The sequence below is a fragment of the Alosa alosa genome, chromosome 4 (assembly GCF_017589495.1).
Source record: "Alosa alosa isolate M-15738 ecotype Scorff River chromosome 4, AALO_Geno_1.1, whole genome shotgun sequence".
NCBI lineage: Eukaryota > Metazoa > Chordata > Actinopteri > Clupeiformes > Clupeidae > Alosa > Alosa alosa.
This window is the reverse complement of record NC_063192.1, coordinates 31602501-31620488: the sequence shown is the minus strand read 5'-3', so window position 1 is coordinate 31620488 and position 17988 is coordinate 31602501. Positions and strand designations below refer to the sequence as shown.

Sequence of the window (17988 nt, the reverse complement as noted above, 5' to 3'; positions counted from 1 at the left end):
CATTCCGTTTTTTAAGGCAATTTGCCATCTTTGTCATGATGTGAGGATTCCGGGGAACATTCTGTATGGCTCTTTCTCTGTGACTCAGTCCCTATTTCCACAGTGCGTTGTGAATGCACATCTATGAGTAGCATCTAGCCTACAGGCATCCTTATTTGGAAGCTTTTTTATTTATTTTTTTTTAAATATATTTCAGGTCACATTTCTTGTGAATGTTCTCTCTAATAATAATCACCTGCGCTCCAATCTGAGTTATATGCCATGCATGCTCAAACCTAGATAAATGTTAATAATCAGTTCCAGAAATATGGATTCAGCCACTCAAGGTTCATGTAGGAAATGTTTCTCTCACAGAATTATTAGATTGCATTGGAAAGACACATAGAAAAGTAAACAACAATAGTTAGAAATACTTTCTAAGTCTTCATAAACTGTTAGGAGACACCCACCTAGAAAACCCACCTCAGACAACCCCCCTCAGAACTGGGTCATTACTCATCTGCTAAGATAACAGTGTCTACATGCCTATAATGTATCAATTTGTGCAATTGAACTCCAGGCACAAATCTAATGGAGGATGTAGTTGTGTAGTAGCACCATACAGGTGTGTCCCATATGAGAGACTATTTAGGCCTTTCGCCACTGACCCTTTTGTCATTTTAAACAATCAGATGAAGGATATTTTACATTTGAATTCACATGTAATCCGATAGTATTAAAACATTTTAATTAATTAGAAAAAAACTCTGGAACATCCCTCCCCCACCCTCTCATGGGAGAGGGAGCTTGGAGGAGAGGTGAAATATGAATAAAGAATGTTATAACCCCCAGGGGAAAAATCTATATTATTTATTTATTTGCCCACACATTATTTAATGTTTTTGTGTGGTTATCAAGGATGTACTGTATATCTCAGAACAAAAAAAAATAACATAGACCATGTTCAAACAAACAAATCTATCATCATATTTTAGAAAGACTTGTCAGTGTATAAAATTATAGAAATGTCTCCTGTGTTTTTGAAATATGTTTCATACTTTTTTTTAATGTTCCATCCTGTTGGACCTTTGAGCAGTGCGAGAGCTTCCACTGTCCATTTCAAGTATTCAACACCTGAGTTTTATTGTTGGGTACAGCACCATGAGAAGAACAGGAGTGGGCATCTGTCAGGCGGATGCCAAAACAAAGTTTTCTTTATGACCATGACTATTTCCTCTATTTCCTCTATTTCAATTAGGTTCCTCTATGAGGCATTGACATTGGCATGTTAATTATTTACAGTAACAGAGCAGCACTCCTCTTAGTAATTACACATATCTAATTTAGAATGGATTCAACACACATCCATTCATTACTTAGGCTACTGATGATGACATACCTAGCATTGGTGTGATGGGTTAGTGTGTGTGTGTGTGTGTGTGTGTGTGTGTGTGTGTGTGTGTGTGTGTGTGTGTGTGTGTGTGTGTGTGTGTGTATGTGTGTGTGTGTGTCTGTGTGTGTGTATGTGTGTGTGTGTATATGTGTGCCATTCCGTGCCATTCCAGGGCCTTCTCCCAGTGAACTAGACTGACAATCAAACACTCCTCGGAAAGTCGGAAAGGGCAGTGTTCCAGACTGACCTCCTCATGCTTTTCCAACACCACAGCATACTGCCCGCAGACACAGACATAGGATGCCAGACACGAAAATCCTAATATTTATAGGGACGCTCTGTCCCTCTGCCCAGGCCCTGACTCTGCTCCTAAACAAAAACCGGCTGACAGAGACGAAGAGAATGGCACGGAGGAAGGCCTCTCCCGCCTCCTCTTCCTCTCCCGCCTCCTCTTCCTCTCCTGTCTCCCAGACCGGCTCCCTCCACCTCTTACATGCACGTTGACCAGAGTATAAATACTTGTGGTTGAGGAGACTCAGTGGTGAGCTGCTTTTTTGAAACAAGACGAGAGTCGTTCTGTAACCCAGTTAAGTCTGTGGGTAAACTGAAGAGCTTCATTCAATTGCTTTGTTGAGGTGGTCAGAACCAACTGAGTGCTGTTTGTTTTACATCAGTATGGAGCTAGCTTCCAAACAACAGTCAACCCATCTGCTTTGGAAGACATGTGCCTTTCTCCTACTGCTGGGGGGCTGTGGTCTGACCCAAGCATCCGTCTATCACAAATCAGGTAAGACTCTAGCTTCCATTGCTCCTGCATCTATATTATTCTCAAACCTGTTCTAGACATGTGACTGCTAATGTGAATGGCTAAGTTATGGGCAGGGAAGCAATTGCACATCACTAGGCAAATCCATCCCTCCGGTTACGAGCCTGCTGCCCTGAGACTGTAGATGCCCTTTCCACCCTTTGCATGTTTCTAGGAACATACCCCCTCGGTCAGCAGGTTTTGGGTGTCTTGGGCACAGCTCGGTGTCTTTAACAGAACTTTAACCTCACTGCTCTACATCATCTCAACATGTCAGCAAAGGCCACCAGTGTGGTGGTATCAGTGCAGGTTACAAATCATATCAGTGAGGTACAGTAGATTTAGCAATGTAATTGAGGTATTTAGGTTATTTTTGTTCTTATAAACATTGATTTATAGTCTGGTTGACTTTAATTCCATGCACCAATCAAGCTAGTAGAGTTTACAGTATGTTTACTCTTCTTGGAATGCTGGCTCCATTCATTAATATACAAATTAGCCCTAACTAAATCAGTATTGTGATGTTGCAAACGAGATGTTATACAGATGAACACAGACTTCTACTGGGTACAATCCACCCAGAGGAAGTGGGGGTGGAGATGAAGGTTTAAATATTCAGCTCTGTTCTCTGTTGCAAACATTTTGCTACATTTTTAACTTGAATATATTCTATTTAGCTATATGATAGTTTATCTCAACAACAGTCTCATCCTAGTCCTCCGATTTGATCTGTTCTCTGCTCCTACTGTCATTCTGTAGTTGAACATTTGATGTTTCTCTTTTTGCCTGACAGGTATTTGCACATACCAAGATCAGCACTTTAAACCAGGGGAGACCTTCTACAAAACCTGTGACAAGTGCTACTGCCATCATTTTGGTTTCTTTTGCTATCCGTGAGTAAGAGAATGCAACTGTCAATACTCACATAACTGTGGAACAGTGGAACGGTGGAAATTGTGTACTCCTTGTACATGCCTGCAACATCTGCAAACTCCTCACACATGATTGGTCACAGTAGTCACAACATTCACCTGCACTGATCCATCCAGCAACTATTCTTGCTGGTGCCAATAAAGCTATAGAAGTCAACGCTTAAGAGTTCTGTGCACTGAAGAGCTGTCCATCCTTTTCTCCTCTAGACCAAAGAAACCCACCTCCTGGCCTAAGAAATGTGAACGAATCCCAACAGAATGTGGCTATCGGGTGGTTTACCGTGACAATCCTGAGATGGAATGCCGGGCCTACAGCTGGATCGGCTGATGGATTAGAACACTTGACTGTAGTGATCATCATTTAGTCACTACTAGTATTACTTTTAATACTATGATCAGTATTTTTTCTATTTTTACTTTCATCTGTATGCTGAACGTCTGTGGGCAACTAATTGTATATTTTTGGTGCGAAGCAAACTGCTTGTACAGTCTGAAATAGAACAGAACTGAGATGTCTTCAAAGCTGTTCCTTAAAAGTTTCCTCATTACTGATTACTGGTCAGTTAGCTGAACAGTTTTTGTTTCTGCCTCATAGACTAGTACAGTAAAGTAATGAGAAGGAGTTTGAATCTGGGCCATTCAATTGATCTTGTATGAAATCTAGAATTCTCAAAGTTTGTGAAGATGGCTATTTTGATGGCATAATTTGCTCCACCGATTTCAAAAAGATACTATTGGGTTTGGGATTTCAAATTAGTGTGGAAGTTACGCCGATTTTATCTAGACCATTTGCAAGCATTTTGTATTGATTCTTTTGATACCACATGTAATTATCATTAAGAAAACAGGTTCATAATGTGGAGAAATAACTCTATTTTGTACACCAAGCCTTATTGAGAATTTTGATTTTATTGAAACATATTCACATAAACTATATGTGCAGTAGATAGGACTGAATGTAAGAGTTACAGTACACAATAATTTCTCAGGACCTTCGTTGAAGGGAGCACCATTAAACAGAAAAGGGTTTAAATACAGCAAAGAGCTGGAGGGAGGTAAGAAAAAAGAGCTCTGGGCTACACTATGGTGATTCACTCACTTACTCTATTTACATCCACCCTGAGGAATTCTCAGTTATTTTTGTCACACATGCATACACACAGGCGCGCCCGCACAGACAGACAGACAGAGAGACAAACACGCACACATACACACACACACACACACACACACACACACATACACACACACACACACACACACACACATACACACACACACACACACACACACACACACACACACACACACACACGCACACACACACACACACACACACAATAATCTTTCATGAACATGTGCAATTAAAAATTCAAGTTTAAAACATGTAAAAGCACAGCAATAACTTGTGAAGGTCATTCTTGTAGTTCACTCATTGGTGCCCGCAGTGAAATGTCTCATATTGTGTGCAGGTCTCCATATGTTCGGGTGTAAAAAAAAGCTGTAGAAAGTTCCGTCTCGGTGCTGGGCACTGTGAGACAGCGGGGCCTGTGCCAGGCCCTAATGTCAGCAGCTGAGCCAAGGATGTTTGAGACATTGAGCGGCAGTGGCCCGTCGCTCTGGCAGGAAGTCTAACATACGCAGCAGAAAGTCAGCAAAGAGAGACGCCTCCCTCAGGGGGAAGTGGTATTTCTCCACCAGCACCTCGTACAAGCTCCACGGCCGCAGAACAGCGATCCGACGCAGGTCACCTACACGTCCACGCACACACACACACACACACGCACACACACACAAAAGAAAATAGGTGGTGTAGAAAATAAAAGCATGTTACTTTTAACCCGACTGAACACAAGAATGTATAATAATTAGACTTATTAACAAACATTAGTGATAATAACCGTAGAATAAGCATTAACCTGTGTATAAGGCCTTACATTTTCAGATCTGTGTGCATAATTGTCATAAAAGTGTCATCAGTGTAAATGAAGTAAGAAAGCTCACCTCTGTTATTGAAGTACTCAAAGGAATATTTCCCAGATAGTGCAATTGCAGGAGGAATCTTGCCCAGAAGTTCAATGATGTGAGCAATATGATCTAAAACAAATTCAATACATTTGTATTGTAATTACACATCTCTCAATATTTCACATATTCTTATCCACTCAAGTGCAATCTGTAAGAATTGAAAGAGAATTCCCTTCACAAATTTGAAATGTATTGTGAGGAGGATAACCCCTTGAGATGAGACATCTCGTTTTCGAGGGGGTCCTCGGGACACAAGACAAAGACAATACAGCACATGTACATTCACACCCTCTAAAGCCCTCCCTCATCCCACCCTCTAAAGCTCTCCCTCATCCCACCTCGCCCTCCTTAGTGAAAACCAGACCATGTATTAAACATAAGACAGTATTAAGAGGCATGACAACATTTAGCCCATGCACATATGTATTTACATACCAGTAAATACATATACACACATGATATGGTCCATGATATAGTCACATACTGTATAAACACAAAAACACATGAGTAGAAAGTAAGGACAAAAAGTATCCCACATGGTAGTATAGAAAACAAAGGACCAGTCACACATGAGAAAAACATTTACAGGAACAGTTTACTTGCAAGTGAGTAAAGAGCGATGTTTTAAAGGAATGCAAAGAAGTGGCCGATCTTAGAGACCCAGGTAGGCAATTCCAGTCTGAAGGGGCTTTAAATTTAAAGGTACGTCTACCACTCTCTTTGGAGATGTTTGGCACAGTGAAGGAGGGATATTCAGTGTGTCTCAGTCTATAGCTGGGTTTATATGGAATTAAATAGTCCTTGAGGTAAGAAGGATAATCAGTGTACACACATTTAAAAATAATCTGATACCAGTGGTACTGTATTCTGGCTTTAGGTGATAATAAGTTCAGTGAGTCATACATTACACAATGATGAGTAGTAAATGGGCATCTTAGCACAAATCTGCATATATAATTGAACGCAACATTTAATGATTTTTGGTGTGATTCTGATGTATTTTGGTAGACAACATCTGCATAGTCTAGGATAGGTAAAATTAGTTGAGACACAATCCTTAACCTAATCGGTTGAGTAAAACAATTAATGGAGAGATACAAAATTCGTAAATTACAGTTGATCTTTTTTACAACAGAATTAATGTGACACCTAAAGAAGAGTTGTGAGTCAAGCCAAAGGCCCAAGTATTTAATTTCATTAACTAGTACAAGTGGAGTATTATCTGAGAATTTGAGTGAAAGAGTGTTATCTTGATTTGATGTAGCTGATTTGGTGGGGAACAGCATGCTGTGTGACTTTTTCTAGTTCAGTAAAAGGTGGTTGGATTGAAACCAAAGTTGAATGGCATTAAAGTTTGATTGCAGTGTGGATTGAATCTTAGAAACAGACACATTAGATGTGTAAATCACTGTGTCATCTGCATAGAGATGAATGTGACAGTCTGAACAGATTAGAAGATCATTGATAAACAGTGAAAAAAGGAGAGGCCCTAAAGAAGAGCCTTGAGGAACGCCTTTCTCCATTATTAAGGACTGTGATACAGAACCATGAAGAGAGACACGCTGACGTCTACAGTGTAGATAAGAATTAAACCAAAGAAGAGAGTGTTTGGAGAGGCCTATTGCATGTAGTTTGTCCAGAAGCAAATAGTGATCGACCATATGAAAAGCCTTAGTGAGGTCTATAAATATTGCACCAGTCGACATGTTATTGTCTAGGCAGGAAAAGACGAGGTAAATTTTAGAAGTGCAAGGTAAATTTGGTCTGAAACCAGATTGATTTGGTGACAGAATGGAGAAATCATTAATATATTTGAAAAGTTGTTTAAATATAAATTTTTCAAACACTTTAGCAATACTACTGATGATGGAAATGGGTCTGTAGTTGTTAAGATCAAGTGCATCACCACCCTTGTGTATTGGTGTAACTCTGGCAGTCTTCCACATTGATGGAACCTCGCAGGTGGATAACGATAAATTAAACAGATCTGATATAGGAAATGACAGTACATGAGAGGCAAGCTTAATAAACTTGATCTCCAGGCCGTCCGGATCAGTGCCATTACCTGACTTTGATTCAGAGATTGCTTGCTGAACATCAGAAGGATTTATTGTAGCAAATGAAAAAGAGCTACTAGGCTCAACAGCCGGACTAGAGTAGGAAAAGTTATAAGATTGTGAACTACATATAGAGGAAAAATGTTGGTTAAAGGCATTGGCAACTGCAGAAGGATCACTGATAATATCGTCATTGACTTTGATTTTGGTAGCAAAGCTTTTAGTAGAACTGTTAAATAAAGAACAGTTATCTGTTATCTGTCTTACCTTCTTCAAGTGAAAAGCTCTTCCCTGCTTTGGGCTCAAACAGCGAGTCACCAGTTACAAGCTCAAAAGCCTAAAATAAAATATAATTTTTTTATGTCAAAGTGTACTGTACTCTCAAACACACTCCACATACCACATATCAGTGTCATCTAAAATAATGCTTGGAACATTCTAGCAGTGACACACAGGCCTACCATGCAGGCCACACTCCAGATGTCCGCAGGTGTCCCGTAATCACAGCCCAGCAGAACCTCCAAGGAGCGGTACTGTCGGGTTTGGATCTCCTCGCAAAAGTGCTTGTACTGAGAAAGGAAGATCGTCTTTTAAAGTCAGAGAATATGAAAGTTAAGCAACACTGTGTGGCTGTGGTGAGGGTTGCTTACCACCCAACATGAGCTGCCCAAGTCTGCTATCTTTACTGTGATTTTATCGAGGTTGAATTTCTCTGTGGACAACAAATCATTAGGTCGTTTTAGGCCTATATACCGGTAACAATATAATAGCAATCTAGGGCCATTATATTTTTTTCATCATGTTGATCCAATACCTGTAGTATTCGCCACGGGAGCCACATAGCCCAGAAACTTGTGTGAGGCGCCCTCTGCTGGGCACACATGGGACTGCGACTCCAAGCACAGCAGGATGTTTTCAGGCTTGATGTCCGTGTGGATGATTTTACAGTGTGTGTGCATGTAGTCCAGACCCTCCAGAACCTATAGAAAGACAGTTGCTTACTCCACACTCTGTGACTCATTGTGAGCTCGACCAAAGTGAAGAGGTAGTATGGCTCCCACTCCTACCTGTGTGATGACCCGTTTGACACAGCTTAAGGAGAGACCAGGGTTGCCCATACACACTTGCCAGCAACGAAGGTCTGGCCCCAGTAGTTCCAGTACAAGGCAAATGTCTTAAGGGGATGTTAAGGTTCAGCTAACATGAAATTGGGTTCATGTCATACAAAGTGGGTCATCACAGAGCCACAAGTCACCACATAGTGCCCAGTGAGATTAAGGTTAAGGGTCTAGTGCCCAGTGAGATTAAGATTAAGGGTTGGTGAGGATACGGATTCCGTTCTTCCCTGCCACCTTGAACTCATCTAGTAACTGAACAATGTGCTTGCTCATTTGGTGGCGAGCAGTTGGACCGCTGGCCTGTCAAAGGAAAAGAAAGGAGGACAATTAGACAGGGACAGAGAACAAGAAAAAGGTCTATGTCTGGAAGTATAGACAGAGAGAGATTAGAGAGAGAGAGATAGAGAGAGAGAGACTCACACAGCGTAGCAGGGTTAGCTCATCCTGACCCGCTTGGGTGAAGCCTGTGCCACTCTTCAGCACTTTCACTGCAACACGCCTCCCTGACCTGAGCATCACAAACACACAGAGTCAACACACACACACACACCACGTCTGCGCTCCTGCACTGGACAAGCACAAAGGATCTACAAGGATCTGCTACCTGAGATCAGGACAAGCACAAAGGAAAAGGATCTACGAGGATCTGCTACCTGAGATCATGGCAGAGCCATACAGTAGAGAAGAAGCCCCAGCCCAGTTTGGACACCACTTGATATCTTTTGTTGAAAATGTCTCCTATTTGAACTGGGTGATAGCCACCTGTATGGACGGACACAATGCATAATGTATATTATGTGTCAATCAAAACAGACAGTATATCATCAGTGGAATGTAAATACCCTAATCCTTTAATGGCCACACTTTTGCTATATAATGCTAATGCTTATGTTAGAGAATATGTTTAAGATTTTTTCAGGCATTCGTTGTAATCCATAGAATAAAATATCCATCAGAGTTATTTCCATATGCTATGTACAGTAGGCTATTCATTCTTTTCCAGGTAGACTGGAAATAAAAGACTACATAGAGTACATAGTAGGAAGGTAGTTATTTGCGGCCTTGGTCATGTTGACAGATGGTGTGTGTTGTGGTGTGTTGATGAAAGGCATGTGCACAGGTAAGGGCTGACCGTAGCAGTACTCGCCGGGATCCTCACGATCCACGGGCCCTTTCGGCTCCAGAGGCCCCAGATGATTCAACTGAGCCAGCGCTGGGATCTTATCAGCCTGGGCTCTGGATCACACACACATGCACACACACGCACACGCACACACACACACACACACACACACACACACACACACACACACACACACACACACACACACACACGTACACATCAGTAAGAGAACGATGTGTGGGTGTGTGGGGCTACCTCACTAGTGTCGAGTTATTAAGAGCAGTCTGTGCAGGACTACTTTTAGACATTCCCCTGTTTCCCAGCGAGTGGAGCGGAGCAGAGGCAGTAGGAACTGCAGGCCAGCATACCTCGCCAGCCAGCGTCACAGCAGAGGCCCTGACCTGCCAACCTGTTCCCTCTGCACCGCAGTAAAATTAGAATGTAGACAGTCACAAGTATGAGTGCTACCCACCTGCGCCACTGCTGTCCATGTCAGTTAGATTACTCTAATTCAGATTACTGACTGTGGACTTAATCCATGGCAGTTTAGTGTAAACTGGATTGATGCATTTCCATTCTATTCAGTTCTGTCATCTACTTTTAGGCTATGCAAAGGAGATTCAATCTGTTAAAAAAAAAAACTTTGGACCCTGATTTTTCATGACAATTTTATCTTTTGTTTTATCTAATGAATCGCAACATCTTCAAAGTCAACTGTACATGATAGCTGATAGTGTAACTGAGACTACTGATTATACCTGATACTGTAAGTGAGAGTACTATGTAACTGAGACATACTCGACAGTGTACTGACTAAATGTGGATTTTTTTTATCATGTGCAGAACGGTGCAGCAACCCACAGATTTACGTGCAGTGTCATTTGCAAGTAATCTTCACATTAAGGTCTTTATTTTGTCATCTATATGGCCCAAGAAGCTAGATGTGAATGGTTTGTACCTGTTGGAACAGCTACACAATCACTTCTTTTATTCAAACCTCCTTCTAAATAAATAATGTTTACATGACAACTCTGGGACTGCAGAAGCAGTCAAAAACCAAAAACAACATATAAAGCACAAGCACACCCAGGGCTATGCATATTACATGCATTTCAGGACTGCCTGCTTCACTGTAGAACAAGGTAGTGTGCAAATGCATGAGTCACATTGTATGCTTAACATCTAAAAGAATGTCACATTTTGACCTTTATGCATATTCTCATATTCTCAAACAGAGACTTACGGCAAGTGAGGTAGATGGAGCTCTGTGCCTGTGGACATCCTTGCGACAGTAGCGCTCGCTCGTAAAGCTGGGCTCTGACTGTGGCTCTGGAAAAAAGACTTTACAGCTGAACAGGGAAATCCCCACCCACCACCACCTCCATTTCTCTCTCTCTCTCTCTGTCTCTCTGCATGTCATAGATCCTGTGTGCTGAATGCTTGCTTGCTTGTGTTCGTCTGAATGCTGTTTGTATTTGCTTCCTTTTGTTTTCTCTTTGTGTCATTCCTGACCTATTGTCACATTGTCAGTGAGTCAGTGTCACTGTGCTCATGATAAACATGATCAGACTCATTTCATTAGTATTTGCAACACAAAATGTGTGATTTGCTGGTTGCCCTCATTGTGTGTGTGTGTGTGTGTGTGTGTGTGTGTGTGAGGCGACGTGTGAAGTCATGTGTGTGAAGTGCTGCTTTCACTGCCGGCCCCTCACAGCTGTGGGTATTTTAAGGGGAGAAGTGTGTGACAGATGGCTGAGGCCGGCCGGCCGCTCTCAGCACAGCGGCGAGGACACGCTGCAGCAGAGCACACCGCCGTCCGAGGCTTGCTCTTTTCACCGGCCGAGGGAGGCTTGCTCTTTTCACCGGTTGCCGGCCACACAGCTAATACCATAATAAGTCATGGACACAGGGGCAGGGCTGATGACATCACATGCATTTTGACAGGACATAAGACTCACAAATGTGTGCTTTGTGACTCAGAAATACATTATAGCAGCTGGATAGAACTGCAATAGTATATAATAATATATAATATAGTAATGTGTGTTTTTGTAAATATTAAAATTATTAAATTAAGTCCATAATTTGATGCATTAGCCAGTGCAAGTGCACACAAAAAGGAATGCACATTTGAGACAAAACAATGTTTCGCAAATCATTTCCAATATAGTCAGATGTCATCAAGTGTTTATGACACACTGTCCGTAAGAAGTGGGAAGTTATCGAGTTGCTGCGCTGTGCCTATTGATTTCTCCTGTAGGAACTGGAGAGAGGTTTATTAATATCTCCAGCCACTAGGTGACTGGGTGCAGTCTGGCAAGCGGCACTCTGTGGTAAACGTGAGGCTGTTGCCACTCAGGCCCTGACATGGATGAGACGGTGATAAGCTGCTGAGAAATGAAGGTTCCCAGGAGAGCAGGGCCATGAGGCTGCTCCAGACACACACACACACACACACACACACAATCCTGCAGTGGGGATTCCTGAACATTGTGCATTTGTATTTTGAAACCAAGCAACGTGAGTGTTACGTTTCAAAACTATATTTGCACATCTAAGACATAATAAGGACGGTAATTAATACACCAAGGACAGCGAGAAAGTTAGTGGGCAGAAACACATGCAGTGTACATGCATACAATAGGGCATATTGATTATACTTTGTGAAACTGGTGACACAGTAAAGCTAAATAATCAACAGTAACCTCTGTAAAACATAAAGCTTCATATCTTTAACAATGAACATTAATTAAATCTATGCTTCTGAGGATATGACCACCATAAGAAAACACAGTGAGATCAAATAAACTATTCAGAGGATAGAACCATAGGTCATTATGCGACTTAATGTGGTACTGATATGGTACATTCAACAGAGACATTTGAACTTGAGTAGACATGCACACAGAGACATCTTAACTTGAGTACTTAAGTTGATTTATATTTTTCACCACCACATTTCCTTCTCCTCTCCCTCATCATTCTCCCCCTCATGTCATCATTTATTATGAATAAATAATATATTCTGTTTGTTGACTGCGTGTCAACAAATGCAACATTTGAATGATTTAGAAAGACAGCCAGGACCACTGGGTCAGGACTCTCTTAAAAAGCCCCACTAAATTTGAAGGTCATTACATGGGAAGGCACTAACCAATTAGGAGGCTAGTGAGAGATGTGATATCCAACACCCCTTTGCATTTACAGTTGACCTGTTTCTTTTTTTTTAGATGATAGCCCCGTTCTTCAACCACAAAAGGAAAACAGACTTCCTCAGCCATGCCATTGGCATGCGCCTTCAGTGTGTTGCTGCCAAGCCTGGTCTGGTTTAAATACCTGGCAGCGAATGAATTTTCCACACATAAACACAGAGATGGGGCACTAAAATAGCACGCTATAAATTCATGTCTTTATATACCAGTGTTTAGCGAGCCTGCAGTGTCACTCCTTAAAGCAGATCAAGCATAGACATCAGCAGGTTTAGCTAGCCTGCAGTGTCACTCCTTAAAGCAGATCAAGCATAGACATCAGCAGGTTTTGAGGGCCATTTTATTATTGATATATATTCTCACATTTGGAGGGGATGCTGATGGAGTTGTGATATTGGTGGGATGTTATAAAGGTGACCTGCACTGCACTGCAAAGGTACTACAGTAAAACTAAAGTACATGAACGCACATTCTCTTTGTGGGAAATAAGAGCTGAGAAAATAATGTATTAAACAAATGTATTGATTGTTTCTGTAAATAAGCGGTGCATGTGATGAATTGTCTTCACATGTGACAATGAGATGCTCTTAGGAAATTGAGACTAGGGCATTGTTCAGCCCAGACAAATGATGGAATATAATTAGTCTCAGTGTAGAGGGGACCACAGGGCTCCCAGAACGCCCCCCAAATGACCTTCCATAAGTCCTCTCACAACAGTCTACATTCTTCTGCCATGACATCGTGACCAAGTTTGAACACAAACAAGGGGACCTGCTCGGCCTCGTGCTGGGCATCAAAGCACAGAGAGCTGCTGCTGACAGTGCTGACCTGGTTTGAGTTTCCCAGCACCACCTGCCAAAATCCACTCAGGTCATGAGAACAGTCCAGCTGAGTGCACAACCAACAGCTTTTTAATGTGTTATACTGTACAGCTAACAGGTAAACATTGATGTCCAAAAAGCATGAAACAATGAAAAATTCACTAATATGTACACATGGGGGACCTGCAGAGGACTTTATTGTTTGCTTTGCATGAACTACGCTCTTCATCCGAGATCCGACCACAAAAAGCAATGGTGATACAGTACATACAACTCTATTTACAATGCCACTGAGAATGGCAGTGACATCAATCCACAATTTCAATTCCAATTACATTTAGATTATCACCCTTCCAAACTTGCAACGGTGTACATTATTTAAAAGCCATGGAAAAGCATTCATCATGTTCAGCACGGGACTGATGTAGTTTTGTAAACATGCATTCATTGAAAAAAAACATGGAATATTCCAACCCTTCATTCCTTCATTGTGGAAAAACTGGGAACCAGGGACAGGAGTGAGAGGAGACATTTTATAAAATGCTTTTGACAGAAGCTCCAACTTTTGGTCTTTAATTTTAAATTGAGAAGCTGTTACAGCAGCAAACTGTCAAAAATAAATAAATTAATAAATAAAATGGACTCAGTGATATAAGTAATCGTGTTTGACACCTCCAGTAAAAGCGCCTTAAATATACTTCAGCCAGTAAATGACAATCGCTAAAACTTTCATTTTCATTTCTGGAATTTCATTAAGTTGGGTATGCATTCTTTCAATTAAACCAGTAAACATAGGGATTTCTATAACCTGAAACATTCTGAACAGCATTTACTTTGAACTGGTGTCTTTTGGGATCAACAACATATTCTAATTACTTTTATATATTTAAGTACTGTGTTTCAGGTCATTTTATAATATGTTTTTTTTACCATCTCCAAACATCTAGTTAAGTGTAGTTGCTGGGTGAATAGTTTAAGAAAGCTGACATCTGGTGGTCACTGGGGGAAAATAAAATAAAAAATTATTTTTATTTTTTCTGTTTTTGGCTCTCTTTGGTTTTTGAGATCCAGTTTTAATTCAGTTTAAACTTTGCTTCACTTTGCTTTAATCATTTTCATTTACTATGTGCTCTAGAAAAAATATTGGGTCAATTGAGGTCACCTTTCCAATTGTTTAAATTCTTATATTTTATATAACATCTATTCATTTTGATGTTTTAAGACCTGTTGTGTTTTGGAACACTCAGGGTAACCCCACTAAGCTACAATTATGCAATTTTATAAGAGCCCACAATACTCTCATGAATAAACTTTTAAAAAACTTCACAAATCACTACAGAAGTAAGACACAAAGGAGGACAGCCAGGGAAACAGAAGAGGACATCAACTCTCATACTTTTCCTGTTGCACTGACTCTTTCTATGTTTATACCAACATGAAATCCCACTCAAGCACTTGGTAAACACCAGTGCTATCGACATCGTCAAGTCCTCTCATACAAATCAGTCTCTCTTAAAGGACAATTCTCTCAGGAACACACCGTGGGCATACACGTGTGCACACAAGGGTGATGTGAAGTAGAAATGCCCAGACAAATGCAGATAACTTGCAGAGAACTGGCAAAGAATACTGTAACAGTGGCCATGTCAAGTCCTTCAAGAGTCGCTGCTGAGGCTTAAAGCCTCATCTGGTGGATGATGATGGAGACCAGTCCTTCAAGAGTCGCTGCTGAGGCTTAAAGCCTCATCTGGTGGATGATGATGGAGACCAGTCCTTCCTTCATACCTCTGCCAGCTTCACCCATCTCCGTCTCCTCCTGTCCTCCGGCACTCTGGACAAACATCTCCAGCTCACGCGGAGGTCATTTACAGTACTCGCCAGTCTTCCCTTTGAGTGACCCAGCTTTCTGCCAGTTATCCAGAGTCTGCCTGACCTGCATCAATCAGAGTCGGGCTGAAATGTCCAGTGTGTAAGGTCATAGGTCAGTGACTTTGTTCTCCACGGCGGCAGCGATCTGCTGGAGCCGGTACCCCAGCTGCATCTTCTGGGCCGTGGGGTCCTCTTCCAGTGCACTAATGATCTACAGACACACACACACACAAACACAGACACACACAGACACACACAGACACACACACACAGAGACACACACACAGACACACACACACACACACACACACACACACACACACACACACACACACACACAGACACAGGGGCACATGTCTGAGCTTTCTCTTTCAGAGTTTCAGATAAGACATGTCATGTGTAGAGTAGCTGTTTTATTCCAGCTTTTCTAGGTTAAAAGACAAAGGTGAGGAGCTGTTGTTACATTACATTTAGCAGACACTTCTTGACCAAAGTGACTTACATATGTCAGCTATATTACAAGGGATCACATTGTCCCCGGAGCAACTTGGGGTTAACTGCCTTGCTCAAGGGCACAACAGTGGAAGCCGGGAATTGAACCGACAACTTTCAGGTTACTGCACCATTGTAGCAACAAAAATTGTAGCAACTGTGTGTGCTCATGTAGACAGAGAGGGGAAAAGATGTAAACACATACAGGACGCTACGCACTGTGTGTGATCTGCTCATTTGATTTCATAAACTCACCTGATCATAATATTTGTTGATGTACTTGTATAGCTCGTGCAAAGCCACAAGGCAATTCACCTCACCAGAGTAATTCTGAGAACGAGACACAAAGAGATCATCAACTTCATATCAGAAGGAGACGAGTGTTTTAGTCATAACTTATATCAGTACTGGGAATTGAAAGAGAACAATCTGACAACAGCAACTTCCAGGGGAAGGGCAGATGAATCTAGCACAAGTGGTGAAATGGGAGGAAATACCTGATGACAATAACAACATTGCATTTCTATAGCACTTTATCAAGGCACCCAAAGCACTTTACAGTGAATGGGGAACCTAACTAACCACCACCAATGTGTAGCACACAGCTACTGTACACGTTTGATACGCTGTTATTCAATGTCTAAAAGTTAACTGCTGAAGAATACGTATTAGTACTGAAGATGTTTTTTGGCTGGGGGTACTGCAGTCAATACTTGGACAGGACTATCACACATCAGACTATAAGAGATGTGACAGTGTTGATGTCATCCAGACTCACCCTTGACAGCTCTGCAAGCGCAGAATTCATTTCCTGATCACTGGCTGAAATCGTCTGCCTGATGTCAGCATAATACCTTAAACAAAAAAATCATGATCCTTAGCACTTAGCCACATTCTATATGCCCCCGATTCTCATTCTCAACATCGAACATTTACAACTTAATTGAGCGACCAGACAGCCAAGCCGGCCGGTGTGCCTCCATGCATCAGTTTATGTGTGAGCGGTGCCAAACGGCAAGTGCCAGGCTCCAGGATGTGTTGGTGTTTGCGGTGAGCAGCGGGCAGCTGGGCGGGTGGCCTCTGCCCAGCCGGTCTCCTCCGTGCCCAGGGCCAGGAGGCCAACAGGCTGGCACATTCTCACCTCTCCACCATCTGCTTGTAGCGCGGGATGTCTCTGGCATAGAGCAACTTGTTAATGGGGGAATCCTGAAAAAAAGAAAAGAGGGAAAAACACAGCAAATAAAAAAGCTAGCTTGTAAAAAGGGCTGAGGCAGGAGACATAGTAAAAGCTCACACTGCTTCTATAAATAGCCCTCCTTCATTTGTCTCTCTAAATACAGTAACTATCCTACTAAATAGCAGAATTTACAGCATCTACCATTCCTTTTTTATGTCAGTTGTAAGTGTTGAAGCTGCACATTTCTGCTGAGCAGTAAAGTGATGTTGTATATACAATATCCCTCTTATATGCTTAATCAGTCTGACACTCAACCATCAGAATCGATACAAGAACTACAGTAGATAACATTGCCAGCGTCCCTGAAGAGACTTTGTATTAGATCTATGTGTAGAGACTAAATACATCTGGATCCAGTGTCTTATTTAAGCGATAAGCCCCGAGAGGCTGTAGGTTACGCTGATTCTACAACAGCTAAGGGGTGTTGTTAGGCATCGCGCTAGCGGAGAGCCTAAAACCCCCCTTACTGTAGCTGTTGTAGAATCAGCGTAACCTACGGATTTGAGTGGCTTATTGCTTTTCTAAAACTGTTACTATAAATACCTGGCAAAGTTTCATAAAGTAAAGGTACAGCAACTAGAAATATAACAAGTTATTCCTAGATAATAATTTTTCCGCCAAGAAATATATTTCCTCTATCTGAATGGTTGCCAAGCAACATCAAGACGCAGCTACCAAAGATCCTTGATTACTAGCTCCGCTTTAACCCTCTCTGCAGCTACTTTAACTTTTGTATCAAGTTGTGGTAGCGCAGTAATATAGAACGGAATGCGGTCAAGGTGTATGTTTGTGCTGGATTTTACAACGGCATTGAATGTGATTCAGCCAATTACAATCAAGGACCGGAACTATCAGTTTTAAAAAACACATGCAGGCCATATCTATGAGCATACTTATGCTGCAGTGTTCACTGTGTCTGCTCACC

General features: G+C 41.7%; 2 protein-coding genes across 2 annotated transcripts in view; both read right to left on the bottom strand.

Annotated features, from left to right (window-relative positions):
* Window positions 1-4405: 4405 nt before the first annotated feature.
* Window positions 4406-10737, bottom strand: si:ch211-220i18.4 (SRSF protein kinase 3). The gene is made up of 12 exons (XM_048241416.1): window positions 10679-10737; window positions 9445-9548; window positions 8966-9074; window positions 8733-8820; window positions 8525-8612; window positions 8262-8368; window positions 8009-8174; window positions 7845-7906; window positions 7656-7763; window positions 7462-7531; window positions 5114-5206; window positions 4406-4860 (listed from the first exon to the last, which is right to left on the bottom strand). The coding sequence occupies exons 1-12, from the start codon at window positions 10714-10716 to the stop codon at window positions 4676-4678; spliced, it is 1218 nt and encodes a 405-aa protein (XP_048097373.1). The 5' UTR covers window positions 10717-10737; the 3' UTR covers window positions 4406-4675.
* A 2907-nt stretch (window positions 10738-13644) lies between these two features.
* Window positions 13645-17988, bottom strand: part of LOC125293338 (plexin-B1-like) — a 51166-nt gene continuing 46822 nt past the window's right edge. Inside the window, 5 exon segments of the mRNA XM_048241206.1 lie at window positions 13645-15545; window positions 16082-16156; window positions 16605-16680; window positions 16968-17032; window position 17988. The exon segment at window position 17988 is cut by the window's right edge and continues 147 nt beyond it. Of these exon segments, the coding sequence (XP_048097163.1) occupies window positions 15441-15545; window positions 16082-16156; window positions 16605-16680; window positions 16968-17032; window position 17988 (322 nt within the window). The 3' untranslated portion in view covers window positions 13645-15440.

Excerpts from the sequence above, each read along its gene's own strand:
- si:ch211-220i18.4 (XM_048241416.1), bottom strand. The coding sequence starts at position 10,716 with ATGTCCACAGGCACAGAGCTCCATCTACCTCACTTGCC. Across the intron at positions 8,821-8,965 it reads TGGCTCTGCCATGATCTCAG|GTCAGGGAGGCGTGTTGCAG; the intron begins GTAGCAGATCCT and ends TGTGATGCTCAG. Across the intron at positions 4,861-5,113 it reads TGAGTACTTCAATAACAGAG|GTGACCTGCGTCGGATCGCT; the intron begins GTGAGCTTTCTT and ends GTGGACGTGTAG.